We start from the raw sequence: 23,083 nt of genomic DNA, 5'->3' as shown, positions 1-23,083 counted from the left end.
TCTGGGAGAATAATCAGATGGCGGCCGTGGACTAGGCATCGTTCTGGCCGAACCACGTAAAAGATTCTGGTGTACACGCTTGGAACTTTGGGGGGGGGTTTCTTCCTTCCTTCTCGGTATTTTTTTTGAATTGACTCACCGCGGCCCAAAACGAATCACGGTCGGCCGAAATCAAACGTCGACATTTTGGCGCTAGAGGAAGGGGCCGCTCTGATCAATAGCCATGGCTAGAGGAAGGAATACTAGAAGTTCCGAGGCGGCGGTCGACCCGCCTGAAAATCACCACGACCGACCACGAGACTTACCACCAAATGGAGGACCCATTGCCCCGACAGCCGATACTCCTTTGCCGCCGCCCGCCGGAGACGCTCCCGGCATACCACCACGGATCCCTGTCCAGCCTACTGTCCAAATCACCGGGACAGGGACGATCCGGGACTGGCAACAGCGCCAGGAAGCATTGGAGAATACGGTAATGCAACTCGCTGACGCGGTCAGAATTCTGGCCCAAGCTCAAGCACGGGCTGTCCACGACCCACCGGCGTCGCCTCGCAGGGTCCGCCAACCGCGGGAGGAGAGACACCCACCCGCGGAAGAAGATATCGGGGATAACTACCCGTCCCCAATTCACCGCTCCCCAGTCCGAGAAAGAAGCAGGCGATCGCAAGCCCAGCAATCAGTAGGACCGGACTCAACTGTGGAAGAGCTGTATCAGAGGGTGCGACAGCTGGAGGAACGACAAGGAGTCCGCAGCCAGAATAATGGCCGTGGGGATAGGACGCCGTTCGCCAGAGAAATTGAGCTCGAACCCCTGCCCCAGAGGTTTAAGGTCCCGAGCATGCCACAATATAATGGGGACAGCGACCCCTATGATTACCTGGACGCGTACAACGTGCAAATGGATCTACAGACAACCAGCTCGCTGGCTAAATGTCGCGCCTTCCCAGCAATCTTAGGAGACATCCCCTGAGCTTGGTTCAGGAGCCTTCCGCCTCGTAGCATCAACAGCTGGGGGGAGTGCCAACAGAGGTTCCTTAACCAATACAGGGCTCTAAGGAGGCAGCTCGCGCCACCTTGCCACCTCGCCACCGTATTCCAGAAAGCAAACGAACCATTAAGGGATTACATCGCCAGGTTCAGGCGCGAGGTGAGCAACGTCGAGGATCCCTCGGATGAAAGTATCCTAACGGCGATCTCCGCCAGCCTCCGAAAAGACGGAAAGCTCTACGAGAGCATCTACCGAACCCCGGTCAAAGACCTGGGGGAATTCTATGAACGAGCTTCCAAGGAAATCCGATGGGAAGACGCCTTCGGGACGAAGAAGCCCGTCGGGTCGAGAGAAGAAGTTGGGGGCTCCAGCCAGAATAAGAAAAGGCACAACGGAGACGCCGGAAGAGAAGCTCGGGGGGAGCGCTCGAGCAATGAAGTGTTCAAGCGAGCTCGGAAGGCAGAGGGAGATGAGCGACCTCATAGATCACAGCGCTTTGACAGCTACTGTGCCCTGTCAGACCCCCAAGAAAGGATCTTCGCCATCGAAAGGAACAAAGAGGAATTCGGGAAGCCCAACCCGTTAAGAACCCCAAACAAATTCCGAAACAAAGAAAAATTTTGCGCGTACCACAACGAGGCGGGTCACAACACCTCGGAATGCTGGGCCCTAAGGGACGCCATCGAAGATCTGATAAGAAGAGGTCGCTTGAAAGATTACGTGGTGCGGCCGACTAATCAACCAAGCCAGCCGCCGGTACAGCAGCAGCCTCCCACCGATGACGACCAAGCACCGGCTGTACGAACCATCTACACGATCCATGGCGGGCCCCACCTCGCTGGTTCCTCCCACAAATCCCGCGACAAATACATACGAGAGGCCAACCATGTCTTGCTAGCGAGATCGGGCGAACAGCCGGTTCCCGCGAAGCGGCCTAGGGGTAACCCAATCCCAGAAAAGATGTTTTTCTCGGAAGAAGATGCCAGAGACATCCATTGGCCGCACAACGACGCACTCGTTATACGAGCCCAGGTCGGCAACTCCGAAGTGCGGAGGATAATGGTGGACACGGGCAGCTCGGTAAATGTAATGTACAGAGCATGCTTCGATCAGATGGGTTTGGGACCGGAACAGTTGGGTTCGTCCCCAGAGCCACTCTATGGGTTCACGGGAGACGCAGTGATTCCCGTCGGTCGGATCAGCCTTCCCCTCACCATCGGGGATGCGAACCGCCAGGCCACTACTTTGGCAGAATTCCTCATAATTGACTGCCCCTCAGCATACAACGTCGTACTCGGAAGGCCGGCGATGAACGACCTGGATCTAGTGACCTCAACCAGGTCGCTTACGGTGAAATTCCCGACCCCCGACGGTGTAGGGTGTGTACGAGGCGAGCAGCACCTCGCAAGACGTTGCTATGAGGACGCCCTGAAAATGGGAGCAAAGGGAAAGAAAGTAAATATCATCGCAAAAGTCGGCCCGCGATCAACCGGCCGATGGGAGGACCTGGATCCACGCGAGGTCGACTGCGAAAAGCCCACCGGTCCCATGGAAGAGCTCGAAGATATCTCAGTTGGCGAGGCAGACGAGGAAAGGCACCTCAAGCTAGGCAAGAGTCTGGCCCCCGAGGTAAAATCCCAACTTACAGATTTCCTTAAAGCTAACCTTGATGTATTCGCATGGAACCACGAAGATATGGTGGGAATCGCCCCAGAAGTCATGTCACACAGGCTCAACGTAGATCCAGGCTACAGGCCAGTGCGCCAGAAGAGGAGGCCAATGACTCCGGAGCGTTATACCGCTCTTAAAGAAGAAGTGGACAAACTCTTGGCGAATAATTTCATCAAGGAAGCCCACTATCCGGTCTGGGTGGCCAACCCGGTCCTAGTAAAAAAGAAAAACGGGAAGTGGAGGACCTGCATCGACTTCACCGACCTGAACAAGGCCTGTCCTAAAGACAGCTTTCCCCTCCCCAGAATCGATCAACTCGTAGATGCAACGGCTGGTCACCGCCTCCTCAGTTTCATGGATGCCTATTCAGGCTACAACCAAATCCCCATGAACCCAACGGACCAAGAGCACACCTCGTTCATAACCGACCGGGGGCTCTATTGTTACAAGGTCATGCCCTTTGGATTGAAGAATGCTGGCGCGACCTACCAGAGGCTGGTCAATACGATGTTCGAAACACTGATCGGAAAAACCATGGAAGTATACGTTGACGACATGCTGGTAAAATCCGAGCAAGTGACGGACCACGTTTCCGATCTAAGAGAAACGTTTGGAGTCCTCAGGAAATATCAGATGAAGCTCAACCCGCTCAAGTGCGCCTTCGGTGTAGCCTCTGGAAAATTTCTTGGGTTTATGGTAAACAACAGAGGCATTGAAGCCAACCCAGACAAAATTAAGGCTCTGCTCGACATGAGGTCGCCTATAAGAAAGAAGGAGGTGCAAAGCCTCAATGGTCAGGTCGCGGCTCTGAGCCGTTTCATTTCAAAGGCAACTGACAAGTGTGCCCCTTTCTTCGAGCTTCTAAAAAAGGAGAAAGACTTCAGATGGACAGAAGAATGCGAGTTCGCATTCCAACAACTAAAGGAGTACATGGGACGGGCCCCGCTGCTCGCCAAACCTAAGGAGGGAGAGAGGTTGACCTTGTACTTAGGAGTATCCCAACAGGCTCTCAGCGCGGCCCTCGTTCGGGGGGAAGAAGGGGTGCAGCACCCCATTTATTACGTCTCCAAAAGCCTAATCGATGCAGAAACAAGGTCGTTTACTAAAATGGTCTATTGAGCTCGCTCAGTTCGACATAAAGTACAAACCAAGGACGGCGATAAAGGGTCAAGCGTTGGCAGACTTCATTGCTGAGTTTACTGGGCCAATTGACGAAGAGCCGGAAAACCTGAAAGGACCGTCCTGGGAACTATACGTCGATGGATCATCGAACGAACAAGGAGCGGGAGCCGGGGTTATGCTAATAAGCCCCGAAGGTCACAAAATCCTCTGCGCCCTGAGGTTCGGTTTTTTAGCCACCAATAATGAATCCGAGTATGAAGCCTTACTAGCAGGACTCCGCCTGGCAAAGGAAATACGAGCTGAATTCTTGGAGATCTTCAGCGACTCTCAACTAGTTGTCAACCAGGTGCGGGGAGAATACCAGGCCAGAGACACGAAGATGGCAGCATACTTACAGAAGGCACGTGAACTTTTAGCCACTTTCCAAAAATATGAAATGCATCAAATCCCCCGTTCCCAGAACTCTCATGCGGACGCTCTGGCTCGCCTAGCAACTGCCCGGGACGCAGAATTCTTGGGGGACATACCTGTCGATTTTTTGGCCACCCCGAGCACAGAACAACGAGATGAAACGCTACTGATCACGGTGCCCCAAAACTCATGGATGACCCCCATCTTGGAATATCTGCAAGACGGGAAACTACCGGAAGACAAGCTGGAAGCACGTCGCCTGCGAGCTCAAGCCGCCCGATATTGCATCTACGATGAAAGACTGTACAAGAGGGGATTCTCAGCCCCACTCCTGAGGTGCATTGACGGCACCGATTGCCAGTCTGTGCTAGAAGAAATTCATGCAGGCCACTGCGATAATCATGCAGGGGCACTCTCTCTGGCACAAAAGGCCCTCCGACAAGGGTTTTATTGGCCCACCGTGAAGCAAGATGCCATAGAGACGGTCAAGAAATGCGAGAAGTGCCAAAGGTTCGCCAAGGTTCCGCGAGCTCCGCCGGCTTACCTGCAACAGATGAGCAGCCCTTGGCCCTTTGCCATTTGGGGCATGGATCTAATCGGGCCGCTGCCCACGGCTCGCGGAGGATGCAAACATGCCATAGTGGCAGTTGACTACTTCACCAAATGGGCAGAGGCCAAAGAGCTCGCACAGATCACCAGTGCGAAGACACAAGCTTTTACATGGGATAACATAATCTGCAGATTTGGAGTGCCACAGCAAATAGTAACGGACAACGGAACCCAATTTACCAGCGAGCAATTCATCCAATTCTGCGAGTCAATGGGGATTCAAAAGAGTTTCACCGCCGTTGATCACCCCCAGGCCAATGGGCAGGTCGAAGCAGTCAACAAAATAATCAAGCAGACCCTGAAGACAAAGCTTGAGGCTAGAAAGGGGGCCTGGGTGGATGAACTGCAAACAGTGCTATGGACCTATCGAACAACAGCCCGAAGCAGCACTGGAGAAACCCCATTCTCAATGGCGTATGGGTCGGAGGCTATGATCCCCGCTGAGAATAAAGTGGCCAGCCACCGAAGGGCCACCTTCAGCTCAGATCGCAATAACGAGCTACTGGCGGCTAATCTGGACCTGCTCGAGGAATCAAGAGATGTAGCTCGCGTGAGGATCGCAATTTATCAACAAAGAGTGGCACGATACTATAACAGGAAGGTCCGAATCCGACGTTACAACGTCGGAGATCCGGTACTACTCCTAGTACTACCAGGAGCACGGGCGGCAAGCGATGGCACCTTAGGGCCTAACTGGGAAGGTCCATTTATCATCAAAGAAAATTTGAATAACGGAGCATATCATCTGGCAAACATGGACGGTCTCCCTCTCCCACGAGCTTGGAACGCAGAACATCTTCGTCCTTACTTCAGATAAATGTAATCGTTCTTGCCTATGCTCCGTCTTTTTCATTACGAATGACTTTCATGATTCTGGTCAGAATTTATGAACTTTCATTACACTTTATTCTTATTGGTATTCGATTGAATGCCCCCGTAACGAGGGGTCGAGAAGCCATGGTTTGCGAGCTGATGCCTAAATAACCTAGCCCCGGCGCTACGGTCAACGGCTTAACCGAGCATTTACCTCGGTCCCTCCATCAGGTCGTGGTTTGCGAGCTGAGAACCAGTCATCTTGACTTTATGTCATGGTTCGGAACCTACTGAGCAACCACTTCCACAAGTGACCCCGAGCTTGGGTTCTCTAGCCGAGGTCCTTTTATCTTGGCTTAAAGCCATGGTCTGCGACCTACCTGGGTGTTCCCTCTCAGTTCAAATAAAACTTGTAGAAGCCACTGGGTGTTAGCTGAGGACGTAACGCGACCTACCTGGACACATATCCCGGCCGTACAAGTCAAACGAAATAACAAGCCATGGTGTGTTAGCTGGGGTCACTCTATGACCCGCCTGAACATATAACTTGGTGCTACAGGCTGCGCTTTCACTAGCTGGGGTTCTCCTATCTTGGCTTAAAGCCATGGTCTGCGACCTACCTGAGTGTTCGCTCCCAATTTATTGAAAACTTATTAAAGCCTCAACATGCCGGCCGAGGCCATGGCATAAGCTCATACCCTAGCAAACTTTGCGTATTGGACCCTATCAGCTGAGGTCCGTCTTAACTTGGCTAAAAATAAAGCATTCGCGACCTATCAGGCACACGCCCTATAACGAGCTTCTCAGCCACCGCATGTTAGACAAGATCACAAGGCCGTCCGACTTTACATATATCTCGGGAAGGCTCTCGTTATTTCATCAAAACATGCCGAACGGGGTTTCCTGGAAATTGCCTAGGTATGAGTGTTCGCGCTGATTATTACAACTATCATCAACGAGCTGGTTAAAGAGCGTTAGTCTACGAGCTGATAAAACTCCGGATCTACCTGGACCTATTTTCGAACAGTTTATTATTAAGTTACATACTCAAAAGTTCCTTATCAGTGGACCTTTCAAAAGTACGGGAGCTTTGTTGAAGAAATTTCAAGTTATACCGTGAAGAAGTTACTTTCAAGTCATGATTCAAGAATCGTCATCAGAGATAACTTGAATTCGCGAAGAAATCTGAGGCAACGTGCGCAAAATGCCAATTTTTTATTATGAGATGAAGGTCACATTACAAAAAAATAAAATAAAAAAAAATACATGTGGGAATCCTAGCTAAGAGGGGCGTTTGGTTCTGCAGAATCAACCTCGACAGGGCGAGCTTCAGTAGGTATGGTCGGCTGGAGATCGACCTCGACAATCCCGGCTGGGAAAACCTCGGCAACCTCCACAGGAGGCTCCTTGGCAGTCTCACCAGGCTGAGCCGCGGCGACCCCGGATAGCTCGGCCCCGACCTGAGGAGCTTGCGCTGCGACCAAAAACGAGTCAAGGGTATTGGCATCATCAGCATCTTCCGCGGCCTCGGCAGCATACCGAGCCACCTCCTCGACAGCCTGCGCACCGAAAAAGGAGAAATCCATCTCAGGATGGTTCACCCAAAGGGTGTACAGAAATGTCGAGCAGGTGTCGGATCTGGTCTCCCTACGAGCCGCGTCCATCCGCTCTCCGACCTCCGCCCTTATATCGTCAATGGTCCTCTTGGCAAGCTCCTCGCATCGGACGGCACGATCATCCGCCCGTGTCCGCTCCTCCTTCGCCTCCCTAAGCTCGGCCTCGGTTGATTTGAGTCGCTCCTCAGCCCTCCGCAACTCCGCCTTCGCTCCATTTAGCTCGCCGGTGAGCCCGGAGTTGGCTTGCTCCCACATGTTCTTCGATCTGCGAAGCTCCTCGTCGAGATCTTTATTCTTCTGGATCTCCATCCTCAGACGCGTCAAGCAACCCTCCACCTCCTTTTGAGTGGCAAGAAGCTCGACCTGGAGATCTTTCTTCTCGTCCGAGAGCTTCGTTATTTCGGCATTTTGGGCATTCTTCTCGTCCTCAAGCTTCGCGATTTCGGCCTGACGGGACATACTCACCGACTGAAGCTGCTCCTCAAAATCTTTGTACTGAGCTCGGAGCTTCACGGCAGCAAGAGAAGTCTGCAAAAGAAGAAATGTTAGCTCATTAAAAAAAAAAAAAAAAAGGGGTAGGTACGAAGAATTCCTACTTACCACCAGGCTGTGACGGGCAACAAAATCACAAAGGGGGATTCCCTTTAACTTCGGGTCGTCAAGGGGCTTAGAGTTCGGACCCAAGAAATCGGGCACGGAATCCAGGAGGGGACCAACAAAGACCCCTCCTGGCAGGGCCTCCACGGCCAGCTCCTTCTCACGGACCCTGACCCGTTTGGCCCTGATATCCTCCCCCTGTTGCAGCTGATCCGATCTCCGTTTCGAGCTGGCAGCAGGAGCGTCTCGAACCTCCACCGCAACCTCCTTCCCACGGGCTCCACTCGAACCATGGTCTCGGGAGGCAGGTGGCCGATGCCCCAACTGCAGATGAGCTTGCTTTGATTGTTGGGGCTGACGGGGCAGTGTTCTTTGCCGCTGCTCCTGCTGCCCCCCCCGCGACTGCTGGGTTTGCTGCTGCTAGGGGCGTGACTGCGGCTGCGGTTGCTCCGACCTGCCATCCCGCGAGCTATAGCTCGGGGTTATGGAAGACGTAGTGCTCGACCTCGCCCTATGACGCTTCGGTTGGAGGAGCTCGAGATCAACCATATTATCGTCTTGGTCGGCTTCCCCTCTTGAACTGTTCGTCTCAGCGAGCTGTAAGCCGGAAGAGAGAACCTCGGCACCCAAGTCCCTGAAATGATCTCCCTCGACAGTCTCGGTGCCAAGAGGAGGGGCGAGCTCGTATTCGCGAAGTAGCTCGTCCGAAAGTTCAAGAATCTCCGAGCTCGACTCCGCAGCCACAAGTTTGCCAAGGATATCAGTCTCCTCGGCCGATAAAATCGGTTTCTTCCCCCCAAAATCTGCATCAAAACATGAGCAAGTTAAAACAAGCACTCTCGGAACAAAGGAAAGATTCGTGAGAGCTCATCTTCTCTTACCAGGGGTCAGTGCGAAGCTACAATTCCTAAGTAGAGAAAGGGAAGGGCAAGACACGAAGAACCAACTGGACTTGTAATCGCCCACGTTGGACTTCCCCTTTGCTTTACCCTGAGGAAGGGCGGCCTTGTACGGAGAAGGACGGGCCGCCAGGTAATACAGCCCGTCCTTGGCATTTTTGAAAGAAAATAAAAATCTTATCAGTTTTGGGGAAGGGAGAGGAAGTTTGTTTATAAGGAATAAAACGGCCAAAGAAGTAAGTTGGGCATACGAATTCGGTGTTAGTTGGAAGGGGGCGAGCTTGACGTCGTTCAAGAGGGCGATAAGGTACGGGGCTATTGGGAACCTAAAGCCAGACTCGAGGTGTTGGGGGCTAATAGCTACGAAATTGGCTGGCGGGTAGGCTGCATGGGAGCTCGATGCAGGGATGTATACTCGGCAGGTCCTGGGGAGACGAAACTCCTGAGCACAAGTCATCACCTCGTGAAGCTTGGCCTTGGACGAGAATCTCTTGAAGACCGCAAGATCAGCAGCGATCTGATCTTGAACCTTCAGCTCGGTTTCCCGAGAGGTCGAGACGGCGACCTCCCTGCACCCCGAGCTCGCACCCCCAAGATTTTGGCCCTCCATAATGAGACAATCTTCGGAGCTCGAAGTGTCGTTTTCTCCTACGATATAATTGCAGCGCTTTTGACCTGAATTTCCACGGTGTTGGTCGGACATCTACAAAGGAAAAGAGAGAACAGTCAGGTCGCAAGTCGCGAACCAGACCTCAAGAAACTAGAAGAAAAACCCTAAACCGTCCCCTAGGTCTTCCAGGCCGAGCGCTTCGCAAAAGGGGTACCGCCTAGGGCGGAGGGGCTGCAGCCGCAAGCCCGGTGTTCCATGAAAAGCTAATCCTAAGGTCATTGGACCCAAAGGCCCAGCAAACGACAAACCGAATCGTGCCGTTTCTCCAAAAATGAGAACGACATCGATCGACGAAGCCAGAGAAACCACCGACGGCTAACCAACGGTGGACGGCCTCACAAGAAGAAGAAGAAAGTCACGACAAACTTACCTAAAAGCTGCGCTTGACGACTGAATGGGGACTCGTACCAAGCACCGGACGAGAACGGCAGACGTCTGAAAGCACGGCGATAACGGAGGCCTCGAGAGAGAAAAAACAAGAAAGCAGGGAGGCAAAGGTTTGAGGGAGTTTCAAAATAGCGTGAAAGAAGAAGCGGGTGGACACTCCCCACTATTTATACTGACGGCCTGATCCATCCCAACCGTCGGATCGAATGACGACTTATCACATGCTCGGCATCCAGCGGCCGCACAACAGCTTGTGGGTCCCACGAGTTTAATCATGCGCAGAAACGGGGAGGGGGCGCGCATTAAATGCGCTGCCGACAAAGCGTGCTGCGTGGAACGACGAGACTTAAGGTGATTGGACAGAAGTTGGAGGGATGGAAGAACAGCTGGCACGCGTCAGTTCCCAGCACGAAGATCGTGCCACGAACTGGGGGGCTTATGTTATATGTATTTCCCGCATCACCCCGCATGGGCCAGACTCGGTCCAATAGACCGGCCCAATCACCCAAGGCCAAGAAGGCCCGGACGACCTCGTCAAGGAAGGTCCAGCCTCCATCAAAGATCCGGAACTCGTAAAGCGAGCGTATGGCGAGCTCCCGGTAATCCCCCAACGAGCTCGGAGCAATCGACTAACGAGCTCCTGAAATATCCTCCAGATCGCTGGACCATCCAGGTCGCTCGCCTAAAACCTCCAGCTCGCATGAGCGGCAAAGCTGCTGAGAAGTCAGAGGTAGGGTCCGATCACTTTATCTGTAACAGCCCATGCCCCTCGTAATGAGGATCCCACTCCCGGTCTTGCGAAGGCGGTAAGAACTATTTGTCCCCCATTATACAAACACTGTATTTTTATATATTATCTAGATTGTAAAAGTCCCTCAAGAAAAATGGAAATAAAGGGGGCCATGAGGAGCAAGGAGGAAGGACAGAATAATAATAATCAGATACCGCCACTCTGGGAGAATAATCAGATGGTGGCCGTGGACTAGGCATCGTTCTGGCCGAACCACGTAAAAGATTCTGGTGTACACGCTTGGAACTTTGGGGGGGGGTTTTCTTCCTTCCTTCTCGGTATTTTTTTTGAATTGACTCACCGCGGCCCAAAACGAATCACGGTCGGCCGAAATCAAACGTCGACAAGTATTAAAACTCATCATACTTATTACTATAATAAATAAAACTTTAAAAATAATGATCTTATATATATATATAGATAAAAATATTTTTTGGGTAAGTTATGTAAAAAGGTGTTGTGAAGATTAGTGAAAGTGATATAAATATTTAATATTTTTCTTGTAAATATAAATTATTTTTAATGGGTATTCTTTTTCAAATGTAGAATCATTAATAAATTAAAAAGGTACATTACTATTTATAAGACGACTCTTAACATTAAAAATTGTCGAAAAAAAAAAATTACTGATTTTAAAAATCATTAGCATACCAAATTGAAAGCGAAGAACAAAAGTAGTGATTTTGCTGGGATTATCTTTGTCTAATTCATTAATAATGTGTCACTATTTATTAAAGAAAAGGCAAAATGTGCATAGGCATTGAAAGTTGAAAGTCTGTGTGAGACTAGGAATTTGATCGGAGACAGAGGCCCCCTTCGTTGCAATCGCTTATGATTATGACACCAAGTTTTAATTTAATAGTTTAGAAGTTGATAATTGTAATGCAGAATAATTTCATTTTTACTTACAAATACGGAATATTCATCCCTTGGTTTACGTAAATTAGTAACATCACGGACGATAGAAATATATATTAATTAATTGATGAAAACTCCAATAATACCCATGCATCTTTTTATTTGTAATGATTCTGTTAAATAATTCAAATTTAAATTTATGGAATGGTTGTGGTACCTAATTTTTGCAACTACAAGTAATGATCTCAAGTGCGTGCCCGCACAGCCTTTTTAGGGCGAATAATGATAACGCATTAAACTAACTTTTAAGCTTCGTCTTCGTGCATGAATCATAATGTTGACTTGCATAAATAGCTTGAGCACAGAGAGAGAGACAGAGACAGAGAGTCCAAACTTCTTTGCCAACTAATGAAGAATAATAAGAGGATCAGCCTTTTCTAACATAACATGGATGCTTTAACCTTTTGCTCAGACTAAAATCGGCTAATTTAATAAATCATCAAGATTTTGCAAAGATCACAGCCGTACATGCTTTGACCCACGGAGGAACTTTTGACCCGCTTCACACTCACAGCTGGGCGCTCCGTACATGAACCAAGTCATAAACAATGGTGTGTTGGATTCTGTTGTTTCCAGACTATAATAATTATTATTATTTGGTTAAGATTAAGGATTCGAATGATAATTCTATATCATCCCTTTCTGTAAATTAATTTGTAACGGCTGTTAATGGTTGGTGCAGTGCAGGAGAAGAATTAATTCGAATCTTTCGGTTGTTTGTTTTCCACGATTTCCCTCTGCGAAACCAAAAGCGTGTGAGTGATTATGTCACTGTAGCTAGCAAAGTTACCATGTCAAAAATTCATGAAAATTATTCCAAGATTCATCTCATTGGTTTTGAAATTTGTTATGATTCTTCCTCGTTCAATCCTAAAACACGAGATCATTTGTTCTTTTCTTGGTTTGAACTTTTGTAAAAGATAAAAGTAGCATATATTGAAATAAGAGGTTGTGTTTTCTTCCCAATTGTTTTCTCTTTTTATTCTCTCCCAAATTAGAAAAAAGGGAAAAATGAAAATTGTTACTTTCTTTGTTCTCGGCTTCCATGCGCTCTGTAATTGTAAAGGCAGGGTGAGTGATCTTGTTCCAATTTTATGGGTGAGGAGTGGAAACTGGGAAAGGGGATGAGCATTTTGAATTAGGCTACTGGTCCGGTCCTTGGGGCCAAATATCATCGCCGTACACGTCACCAGGTAAAGCAGTGTCGCTTCCATTCTTGCTCTTGCTTAGATATCTCCTTTTCAATCTCTAGTTTTAGCATCTGAAGTTTCATTCGGGTTTGGGTACAAACCATTGGTTGGACTGTTTGAGGGTTATCAGGACTGTTAATCTCCTCTGTCAACTCTTTATTGCTTCTATTAGGGTTTCCGTGGGTTCAGTTTTCAGATAATTTTTACTTGGCTTCAACCGTGCATTGGTTGCTCCTTGATGGTTTGTGTGGTTATCTTTCCAAAGCAAAAGCAGGAAAGGGAACTTCCCAGTCCTGTTTATCTTCTAAAAGGTTCCATTTCCATACCAGGCTTTCTAATTTTAAAGTTTATAATTATCTTATTAATTGATGTCAGGGTCTTGCTGAGCAGGAGTTAACCAGCCGGATCTTCTTGTTGATTATAAGCCTGGTACATTGGATTCTTACTCTTGCTTTTCATGGAGGGGAATGCCATGACTGAGTAGTTTTTCTTTCTTTTATCTTCACTTGCCTCTATAAAGCTGCCAAAGTCACTTGTTCCTTGCTTACTCAAGCAGAAAATTCTTTACCTGCCAACTTTGTTAAACCCTGTTCCATTTATTATTTCTTTTTTGCGGCCTTCCGAGTTTAAACCATTGATTATGCTTGTCTCCTGCTTACAATGACTGTTGAAATTGCCAAGGAGGCGAGCTCCACTGTTCTGGGTTTCTAGTTCATTGGAAAATGGACGCTGGCGGCAATGGAGATTTAGTGCCTGAATATGGATGTGGGGGTCTTTTGGGTTGCTCATCTATGGATAGTTTTGTGGATAAGGTTCTTAACAGCAATATTGTCTCGGAGCCTTTGCACAATCATTGGAGTGAAGCAAATTCATCTGCCAGTGGTGGCTGGGCTCCACTTGATTCGATTGTGAAAAATGTAAAAATTGGGGCTCATCCAAATTTTTCCGATGTTCATGTCAATAGTTCTTCCTACACTGATATGTTACGAAGTGAAGGGACAAGTGGCTTCTCTCACCTTGGTCAGTTTCAATCAGATTGCAGTCTAGCAGAGATAGAGTTTAACCCTTCCTGCTTTGGCAGTGGGATCTTTTCACAGAGAGATAATTTTGTAATCCAACAAAGGTGCCATCAGATAACTAATTGTGGTACTTCTGCTGACTATTCCCAAGAACGACGTGGCAATGAATCCGAAAAAGCGTTGAATTCACTAAGTACAGCCAATAAGTATACCCAAATCCAAGAGGAGAGTAAAACCTTTGATGAAGCAACCATGAAACCGTCACTTGATGTGAAAAGAAGAAAAAAGGAAAATTCTTCTCCATTTTTTCTGTTAAAGGTTTGCTCAAGTCCTTTTGATTGTTATGTTTAGTGTTCTATATCTCCATTTTTGTTTTCATTTTAATGATTATTGTGTCTTATCTGTGACCAGACCATGAAAGCAGATCAAGGAGTAGGCCAATCCATTCAAGCGTTAGATGACAAGAAAAGGAAACCTGAACAAAATCCAGCTGATAATATCTGCTGTCAACTCGTAGGTAAACAAGTTAAAGACAGTTCTACTAGTGGGGATGCTTCAAAAGAAGACTATGTTCATGTGAGAGCCAAAAGAGGCCAAGCAACCAACAGTCATAGCCTTGCAGAGAGAGTCTGTTCCTATTAATTCTGTTCTCATTTTATTGTAGATATTGCTTTTTATTTTGTTTTTATTTCTCTAGGTCAGAATGTTATCGCATTTACTTGGCCTGCAGGTGAGGAGAGAAAAAATTAGAGAGCGAATGAAATATTTACAAGATCTTGTTCCAGGATGTAGTAAGGTAAAGTTTGAATTTTGTTTTAGAGATGATTTATTGCCTTGGGAAATCCAATAGTTTCCACTCAACTTTCAGATCACAGGAAAGGCAGTAATGCTTGATGAGATCATCAACTATGTTTTGTCATTGCAACGGCAAGTTGAGGTATCCTCTTCTGCGCACATCACCAGCAAATCCTTGAATTTTTTAAATTTTTTTTATACATGAAAGAATATTGTCCAATAAACCTCTTTTGTGTGTCCAAAAAATCTAAATTGAGAAATTTTGGCTCTTTAAAAAATTAGAATACTAATGCTATTGTCTCTAAAGTTGAAACGTGAACAATCTACAGATTTACTCTGTGGAAGTTTAAATTTGTTGATTTTTTTAAGCACATAATCACCTTATCTAGTGATGAGATGTTCAAAATCAATTAGTCAGTGCCTACACAAATTTACAATCACAAATTTTCAATTACTTGATTGTAAATTTGTGAACTGATTTAGTTCCTTTAAGATGTAGTTCAATCTTGCAACCACAGGCTTTCAAAGCTATCTAATTGGTGGGGCCTTGCACAAGTTCCTGTTTTGAATTAAGCTATAAAGCAAACTGAAGTATTCAAACTTGATACAGTTTGGCTCACTGAATGCTTGGTGCAAGATCAGCTCATGATGTACAGTTGCGGAGCCTGAGCTTGGGTCCAACTCAATTTAATAAGCTGACAAGCACTTTTAAGATTGCGTAAAGAAGTGAGGTATGCTTGAGCTGAGTTCCAGATGAACTCTTAAAGCTCATTTGGCATTGGGTCAGAAGTTCAAGTTCATACCCATTTTTAAACCTTGTTAAATTTTCAAGCCAAAGCTTGAACAACCCAATGAACCATTGCCCTAAGCTAGTGATATACCAAGCATTTTTAGGATCCTCTACGAGGAATGCCAGAAATAATGTTCTGGAAGGAATGAAACAAAACTTTTCTAGAAATTGTATGACAATGGCGACCAAGCATGGGAAAACTATTGGGGCATCAAGTTTCCTTCCCTTCTTGAGCTGGCTTTCTCATTTGTATTTGTTTTTAATTTTAAGTATTGAATAACAATGAGTTTTTCAAACTCATTGATCTTTGAACAGTTTGGCTATATGTCTCTTGCTAGCAGATATACTTATTCTCCATACAGATCATACTGTTATTAGAAGCCTACACTAGGGACTCTAATCCAATTTGGCGTTACCTGCATTTGAAGCCACATCAATTTCCCATAATCAATTTTTTGGAAGAATTTTCTCTTAGTATGTTTCTGTCAAATAAGGATAAGGATACAGCAACTTATCAAGCTGTTATCCCACTATGTGGGGTCATTTATATGAATTCTAACTCCCCATTCATTTCTATCTCAATTCTCAAATAAGGATGAAACAAATTTTTTTATAATTTCACCTTTTCTTCTTGGAATTTTTAGTAGGGTAGAAAAGGCAATGAATAACTAATTAGATAATGGTGTTAGTTAGACTTAGAGGAGAATAATTAGCAGATAGTAGTGAAAAGGTAAAGAAAAAAATTAGAGATAAAATTTGCTGATAAGGTGTCCCAAAGTGCATATACATTGTATTGTAGATGACAATGCTTGCTGGTACACAGATGCGTGCGTATGAATTGATTATGCCAGTGTGCAACACCCTCTAATGCATTCACACAGCAGATAATCATATAAGTTGGGATTGACCTGGGGACTCGATCATCTTGATGAACTTCTTTAACTATATCCAAATTTATTTTTATACTTTTTTACTTGTTTAATTTATAGAATTTAGCACTTCAGGAGCAACACATTAAGTTCCCAGGAAATGCTGCCTGCCCCATGCATTTGTGGTAGAGAAGGATAACTGTGGTACCGCGGAAATAATTTGGTTTGCTGATTAGATGTATCACTAGTTGAAGCATGGCCTGCCTCCATCCATTTCTTGCAGTGTATGTATGAATGCATAAACAGTAATAACTTATTTTCTTGAGTATGGGAATAATCTGTGCCACTGGGAACAAAATTATTTTCTTTCCTTCCTTCTTTTCTTTAATCCTAACAAGATGTAACATTATTCATTGTTGCTGTTCCTATAACTAATTTTAGCACCAAATTATGCTATTTTCTAGTCCATTGCCTGACAAAATTGATGATTTATTGCCTTCCTCACAGTTTCTGTCTATGAAACTTGCCACTGTCTATCCTGAAATGCATGTTGACCCAGAACAGGTTCTGTCCAGAGATGTAAGTTACAATCTGGTGCTATACAACTCCGATCAACTCCTTTCCATTTTGCATTCAGTTTTCTAAGCTTTATCTCAGTTCATTCCTGTGTAGATTCATCATTTGCAAGGTGCCAGTGCAGCTATTCTGGGTGATCCAGGCATGGACTCTTATCCCAAAGAAATGCTGCAAGGAGCCTTGCTGGCTGCCCAGACCTCGAACCTGGAACCTCGAATCTTCCCCAGTGTATGCTAAAGACACCTTATGGTTATATGCATGCCTTCATCAGGGATCTGATTTAAGACGTCTACTTACAGGTGGCACCCGTGTGGGACAAAAAGCTTGATAGTTCAAGCTAGATAAACTTTATTCCTCATCTAACCCCTCAAAATCCAGAGTCTAATGGTAGACTTTTTTCTAATGAGTTAATCCGTTTCTTTTTGATTGATTATTCTTCAATGAAGCATGGTTTGAACTCTGTATCAGTGATTGGTGTTCTGCAGGTAGCTTTGAAGGAGAGGCATAGATTTCCTTCCTGGTGGATCAGAGGCTTATTGGTCTAGAAAATAAAGCCATCCGTTATCCCTCAGTTGATTAGATTTCTAAATAGATATTATTCAGTCATTGCCTCGATCAGGAGAAACTACAGCAGTGTTGGTGGAAACGGACAACGGTACTACTACATGATTGAATTGAGCAAAAAACCACTGATTAACCTGGTTCTTTGAATTTTAGGAGATGATGTGTTGGTAATGCTGATACAGTCTAACAACATGGGCTTGCCAGCACGTCCTAGCGAGCTAAGATTGTTTTGGAGCCTTCCAGGTACTTCTGAACGCACAAGCTTCTGTAACTTCTAAGATTGAACGAGTCTGGATTAGTTGCAAGTCCATGCTCTAGGCAGTTAAACGTTGTCTTCTTGAGAGTCAAGCATTCTTATTTGCATGATTTCTGTTGACCTGTAATTTCTTGTGAATGAACGAGTTTGACATGCATAGAGAGTAATTTTATCTTATGATCGTGAGAATAACAAGATGAGCCTCTTAGCTGTTATTTGTGCTCTCTTAGCATAATTCGTTTGCTATTGGGAGTTTATCGAGGCCTGTGAGTTCTTATCGCCAAAAATAATATGTATATATATATATATATATGTCAAAACTTTTAATTTTTCAAAATGTAATATGCATGTATATAATCCAGGAATTGGTAGCTTATCCAACATTAATGGTCGAATAGAAAACGAACTAGATATTTTGTGTCGGGTCGAGGAGGAGACCTGGGAATGTCGTTTATGGCAACCACCAGGAACGAGTTATATGGATGTCAGGCTTTGTGGACATTCCCGTGCATTATTTAATTCACAAAAGTTGGCATATGTGTTTCTGTTTAATCCATCAATCCTCATCCAAACAGACCCTAGAACAAAGTGTTGTCCGCCATACTCCCAACCCATGTCCATGTCTGATTCAAGCTCCTGCTTCCCCATCTTCAATACAAAAAGGGCTCCATTATGTTTGGCTCCTTAAGGGCCAATCATCAATTTAAGGTCTACAGACACTATATTTCATCAAAATAAGGTCGAGGATTTTTCGTCGGTTCTCACCCCAAGCTCGGTCAACCGATCATTAATCCTACTTTACCTAGCGTAATAAAGGCGGGTGAAACTGGGGCTATTTGATTCAAGAAGGTCAAAAGAAGTAGAAGACAACTAAAGATTAGAACTCGCATATCTAATTGACAAGACAAACAATCAAATTTGCAAAAACTTGCTATCTCAAAATGATTGTTACAAAAATTAACAAATAGACACAAGATAATAATAGAATGTAGCGAAGGTGAGAGCGACACTTTGTGAAACCAATCAAGAGATGCATTTACATTTTGCGCCACAAATCAGACTATGGTTGGGAACCAAGTTTTGAGTGGTGCAACTTTATTTGTTCTGATGCATGTCTTTATCCATGCTGTAGGGAGATGTGGACTTGTTTATTTAGTATAATTGGTTGTAATGTTGCCAGGACACACATACAAGGCCCATAGTTAGACTTTCAGTTAAGTTTCAAGGACGTCTCTAGTTCCCCATCTTTCAAGCGACCTCTCTTAAAAAAGAAAATGATCCCTTTAAAACACAAGCTAAGTTCCTAATTTAGTAGGCTATGAGGGGAGTTTAAGTTGTGAGTTTGAGTAGTCTTGAATGATATAATTCATTAAGTTTAGATAGGGAACTGGTGACGTTATAAAGAATGGTCGGGATGGACCAGGGTAGGAGCCTGAGGTGACAAGTAACATGAAAAGGAAAGAATTTTGAGGACGAGTAGGAGAGGGGTCTACTCAGCCAGTAAGAACAAAACATGATATTGCGTGACACTGTCACTGCTTGTAGTAGCCAAGGGCAATGAATGAATGGTGCGTACATGGTTTCTCTCTGTCTCTTTTTCCAAACAGACAATAGCTTGTCTGGTATATACCCACAAAGCTTTGTAGCCAAGCGATAAAAGTGAGGACTAAGACGCTGCGTACTGACCAAAGCAGAGATATTATTATGTTGTCTGAGGGACCAGCCGCTGCTGCAGTTTTCTTCACAACACCAACACTAATAAATACATACTCAAAGCAAGAATCAACCATTAAAGCAATTAGGATCCTGTTTAATTTGCTAGTAATTTTGTGGGTAATACATGCAGGGGCCCTTGTTTTTGCATTGAGTCGCTTGGAGTGTGTTCGTGAAGCAAAGGCCCAACAGTTTGTTGGTCTGTGTTTGACTTGAAAGCTACCAGCTTGGGACGCTGCGGCGGCATTGGCCCCTCTGCTTGAAAATGCGATCCTCTGCTCCACAGAACGCCACTACCAACCTTGATTTCTTACTCTCTTTATGACAGTCAACTTGACCGCTTATGTTTTCAAAGCTTTTCATCATCTTTGATTAGTAGGTAATTGATTCAAGCCCGCCCAGAATGACTTAATTAAGAATAATAGTGTCTATCGACCGACGTTATTCTGACATGGGTTTTGAATATGACCCACCATTATTCCTTCTCAAATCTTCTAGTGAAATGACCAGCGTCAACTAAAGGAGTGGGTTTGGCTGACTGAAAGCTTTGAAAAGATGATAATTTGATTAGGGGAAAGCCCACCAGCAAGGCTTTGATTTGTCGAAATGGCATGGCATAGCATGGGCGTTTCCTTTTCAAAAGTTTTTAATTATAAGCTGGCAGATGTAATGTCGCGCTGCACGCGCGTGCCGCCTCCTAATTAATCACACAGCGCGGGCGCAGACCCACCAAAACTTGTACAATTCCTTGAGATTTATTGATGTATTAAAGGATTGGACTGGATTTGTTTTGAGAAGGATCGGATGCACGCAACGCAACATTAACTTTCACGCAACGTGTATAGATCTTTTTTTTTTAGTTTAAATAAACTCTCTCACATCAAACCTTATCTTTAAAAAATTTATCAATTTGGAGCATAATGGATGGTGAGTAACATGTTAAGGGTAGATAGAATATATATATATATAAATAATTAAAAGTTAAAAAGTTGCATTGGATTTACTAATTCCAGAAACGCAATTTGGGAGCAACTCCAAGGGTTGTCGCTATCTTGCGCCCCCTATGAATAGAGACGCAGCGCAGATAATCACCGCATCAGAGCCGTGGCCTGCGTCTCTCTCCCTCCCCTCCCCCTCTCTCTCACACATCACATGCTAAATTGCAGTGCATTTTCACCAAATCCCAAGTTAGTGCGCTCTCTCTCTCTCTCTCTCTCTCTCGCCCCGCCCCTTCCTCTTCTAACTCACCCCCAACCCCAACCCACTCTCTCTCCTCCCCAAAACAATAAATAAACAAATACAACGGTGCCCATTTCCCCTTCCCCCCCGGCCCCTTCTACCAAACGCGTTCTACGCTAACCTGCGCTCTGATAATTGAAGCCTGGAAGAAGAAATTCATCAACAGAGAATAGGCCGGCTAGGATTAGGAACTAGGAACCCGTCTAATCCTTTTTGCCTACCCACACCCTGATTGATTCTCTGTGAAAAAAGGTATCACACTTTTGTACCCCGATTTGGGTCACATCTCTGAAACCCATCTACTCGGCTAACGTGCGCCGCCGGAAGTTATTGTTACCTGGAAGCTCCAAATTTTTTGCCCCCGGTGGGTTTGGTATCTCCGAGATGGGTGGTGGTGTTGGGAGGTTTATGCTGGTGTTGGTGCTAACGTGCACCGGTCTCCGATCAACGAGTGCAGATCCGGACGACGAGGCGTGCCTGAGCCACCTGAGCGAGTCGCTGGTGGACCCAAACCACAACCTCCAGAACTGGACGCGAGATACCTTCAAGAACCCTTGCTCCGGCTTTACCTCCTACCTGGAAGGCGCCACTTGCAACAACGGCCGCATCTACAAGCTCTCCCTCACCAACCTCTCTCTCCGAGGATCCATCTCTCCGTATCTCTCCAACTGCACCAATCTCCAGGCCCTCGACCTCTCCTCCAACGCCCTCTCCGGCCCCATCCCCGCCGACCTCCAGTACCTGGTCAACCTCGCCGTCCTCAACCTCTCCTCCAACCGCCTCTCCGGCCCCATCCCGCCCCAGCTCGCCTTCTGCGCCTACCTCAACGTCATCGACCTCCATGAGAACCAACTCTCCGGCCCCATACCTCAGCAGCTCGGCCTCCTCGTCCGCCTCTCCGTCTTCGACGTCTCCAACAACCGCCTCTCGGGCCCCATCCCCCCCTCCCTCGGCAACCGCAGTGGCAACCTGCCCCGCTTCAATGCCAGCTCCTACCAGGGCAACAAGGACCTCTACGGCTACCCATTGCCGCCCATGAAGAGCAAAGGCCTCTCCGTGCTGGCCATTGTCGGGATCGGATTGGGAAGCGGGTTCTTGAGCTTGGTACTGAGTTTCACCGCCGTGTGCATATGGCTCAGAGTCACCGAGCAGAAGATGGCCGCCGAGGAAGGCAAGATCAGTCAGCTCATGCCTGAGTATTGAGCTGGATATTTGGAGGAAAAAAGGGGGAAATATTAATTAATTCAAGCAGCTGTCTCTTTTTTTTTCTTTTTTTTTTAAATTTTCTTTTTGGTATATATCTACATGAGATAACGAGTTTTTTTAGATTGTTGTCTTTTTACGGATTTTAGTAATCTTTGCAAAAATCAGTTTTCAGTTTCTCTCTTTCGCCATTTTCCCCCTTTTTCCCCTTTTCTTTCCTCCTCCACATCCTCTGCCTCTCCGGTGCCTATCGTTGTTGCCTCAGGAGCCCGCCTGACCATGATGTATAACAAAGCAGTAAAGCAAAAACCAATTCCAACTTTATATATATATATATAATATATATATTCCACTGAAATATAGTCCAGGTATTTGTTAATTGATTTTCTCCTCTCTGCCCCGCATGTATCAATTTAAAACTTGTGAAACAAGGCCTTATTTACAACTTGTTGCAGTCTTCATTATAATAAACACTTGGGGTTCTGGGATGGTCAAAGTAATGCTCGATTAGCTTGGCAACTTTTGTTAAATGGCATCTATTCCTGGGCCAGACGTGTCGTTTGGATTTGTCCCCATCTCGCCATAATTCACGAAATATGGTGGAATGAAGTGGTTAACATTAACATGATTGTGCTTTTCATCTTTTTATTGGTCAGATGATGATGCCCTGCTAACGTTGTATGTTCTATATATTGCTCTCACTCGAAGACAAATGAAATGGTAATTGTGAGCCGTGCGGTATTCTATTATAAGTGTGTTAGTTGGCCAACAATGTGCGTCAAACTCTAGACTAGAGCAGAGTGGTCAAAGACCCCGCCGGGGGGAGGAGGAATAAATGAAAGGAAAATGAGGCTTATCCGAGAATCGCGTGAATGTCGTAATGGCGATGGGCCCATTGTGTTACAGTTACTCACTGCAGCAGAAAGCCATTCATTTCCGTTCAGTACTCTGTTAGTAGGACATTTGCACTGCCCATTCAAGGCCTCTCTATCTCAGGACTTTATTCATCCCATCAATTTTCATTTCGAAGCATTTGGTTTCTGCGTCTGCGTGAGTGAGGCCGTTGATTATCGCGTGCGTCTCACGAGCTCCCTCTTCTCGCTTTCCATTGCCCAGAGAGAGAGAGAGAGAGAGTTGACGACGAGCCCCTCTCTTAACAAAGAGGCCATGAATCAATCTTCGCAAATTATGTGAAAGTTTCTTTACTAATACAAAAAATAATTGCGAAAAACCCATACATAGGCAGATGAAGAGAGTTTTTTACCGGGGACTAGGGAGCCAGAACTTAAAGCCACGCCACTCGGGCCCTTTATCACTTAATTGGGACAATCCATCCCTTTATTAGCCGTTACGATTTTCTTCTGCTTTATTTCTTTTC

General features: G+C 45.9%; 2 protein-coding genes across 10 annotated transcripts; both read left to right on the top strand.

The window, feature by feature from the left end:
- The first annotated feature begins 12,084 nt into the window (after positions 1 to 12,084).
- Positions 12,085 to 17,755, top strand: LOC127803746 (transcription factor bHLH49-like). Of its 9 annotated transcripts, none has more exons than XM_052340189.1 (10): positions 12,085 to 12,246; positions 13,057 to 13,110; positions 13,363 to 14,018; positions 14,112 to 14,327; positions 14,431 to 14,496; positions 14,551 to 14,637; positions 16,662 to 16,733; positions 16,827 to 16,958; positions 17,030 to 17,117; positions 17,216 to 17,755. In XM_052340189.1, exons 3-9 carry the CDS (start codon positions 13,404 to 13,406, stop codon positions 17,069 to 17,071), a joined length of 1,230 nt encoding a protein of 409 aa, XP_052196149.1. In that variant the 5' UTR covers positions 12,085 to 12,246; positions 13,057 to 13,110; positions 13,363 to 13,403; the 3' UTR covers positions 17,072 to 17,117; positions 17,216 to 17,755. The 9 variants fall into 9 exon arrangements, 8 of the variants coding, with proteins under 8 accessions (XP_052196149.1, XP_052196146.1, XP_052196150.1 ...); XM_052340186.1 differs by lacking the exon at positions 12,085 to 12,246 and adding an exon at positions 12,253 to 12,684; XM_052340190.1 differs by lacking the exon at positions 12,085 to 12,246 and adding an exon at positions 12,253 to 12,684 and having other exon boundaries at positions 13,057 to 14,018; positions 14,569 to 14,637.
- A 2,605-nt stretch (positions 17,756 to 20,360) lies between these two features.
- Positions 20,361 to 21,882, top strand: LOC127803748 (receptor-like protein 44). Its single transcript, XM_052340195.1, has one exon. It carries the CDS (start codon positions 20,887 to 20,889, stop codon positions 21,703 to 21,705), a length of 819 nt encoding a protein of 272 aa, XP_052196155.1. The 5' UTR covers positions 20,361 to 20,886; the 3' UTR covers positions 21,706 to 21,882.
- The last annotated feature ends 1,201 nt before the right edge of the window (positions 21,883 to 23,083 follow it).

This window comes from Diospyros lotus, chromosome 6 (genome assembly GCF_014633365.1).
Source record: "Diospyros lotus cultivar Yz01 chromosome 6, ASM1463336v1, whole genome shotgun sequence".
Lineage (NCBI taxonomy): Eukaryota > Viridiplantae > Streptophyta > Magnoliopsida > Ericales > Ebenaceae > Diospyros > Diospyros lotus.
The sequence above is the reverse complement of the archived record's forward strand: the minus strand, read 5'-3'. Positions and strand labels throughout refer to the sequence as shown.

Coding starts and splice junctions, on each gene's coding strand:
- LOC127803746 (XM_052340189.1), top strand. CDS start 13,404: ATGGACGCTGGCGGCAATGGAGATTTAGTGCCTGAATATGGATGTGGG. Junction 14,328..14,430: donor GTCATAGCCTTGCAGAGAGA/GTCTGTTCCTAT, acceptor CTTGGCCTGCAG/GTGAGGAGAGAAAAAATTAG. Junction 14,638..16,661: donor CATTGCAACGGCAAGTTGAG/GTATCCTCTTCT, acceptor CCTTCCTCACAG/TTTCTGTCTATGAAACTTGC.
- LOC127803748 (XM_052340195.1), top strand. CDS start 20,887: ATGGGTGGTGGTGTTGGGAGGTTTATGCTGGTGTTGGTGCTAACGTGC.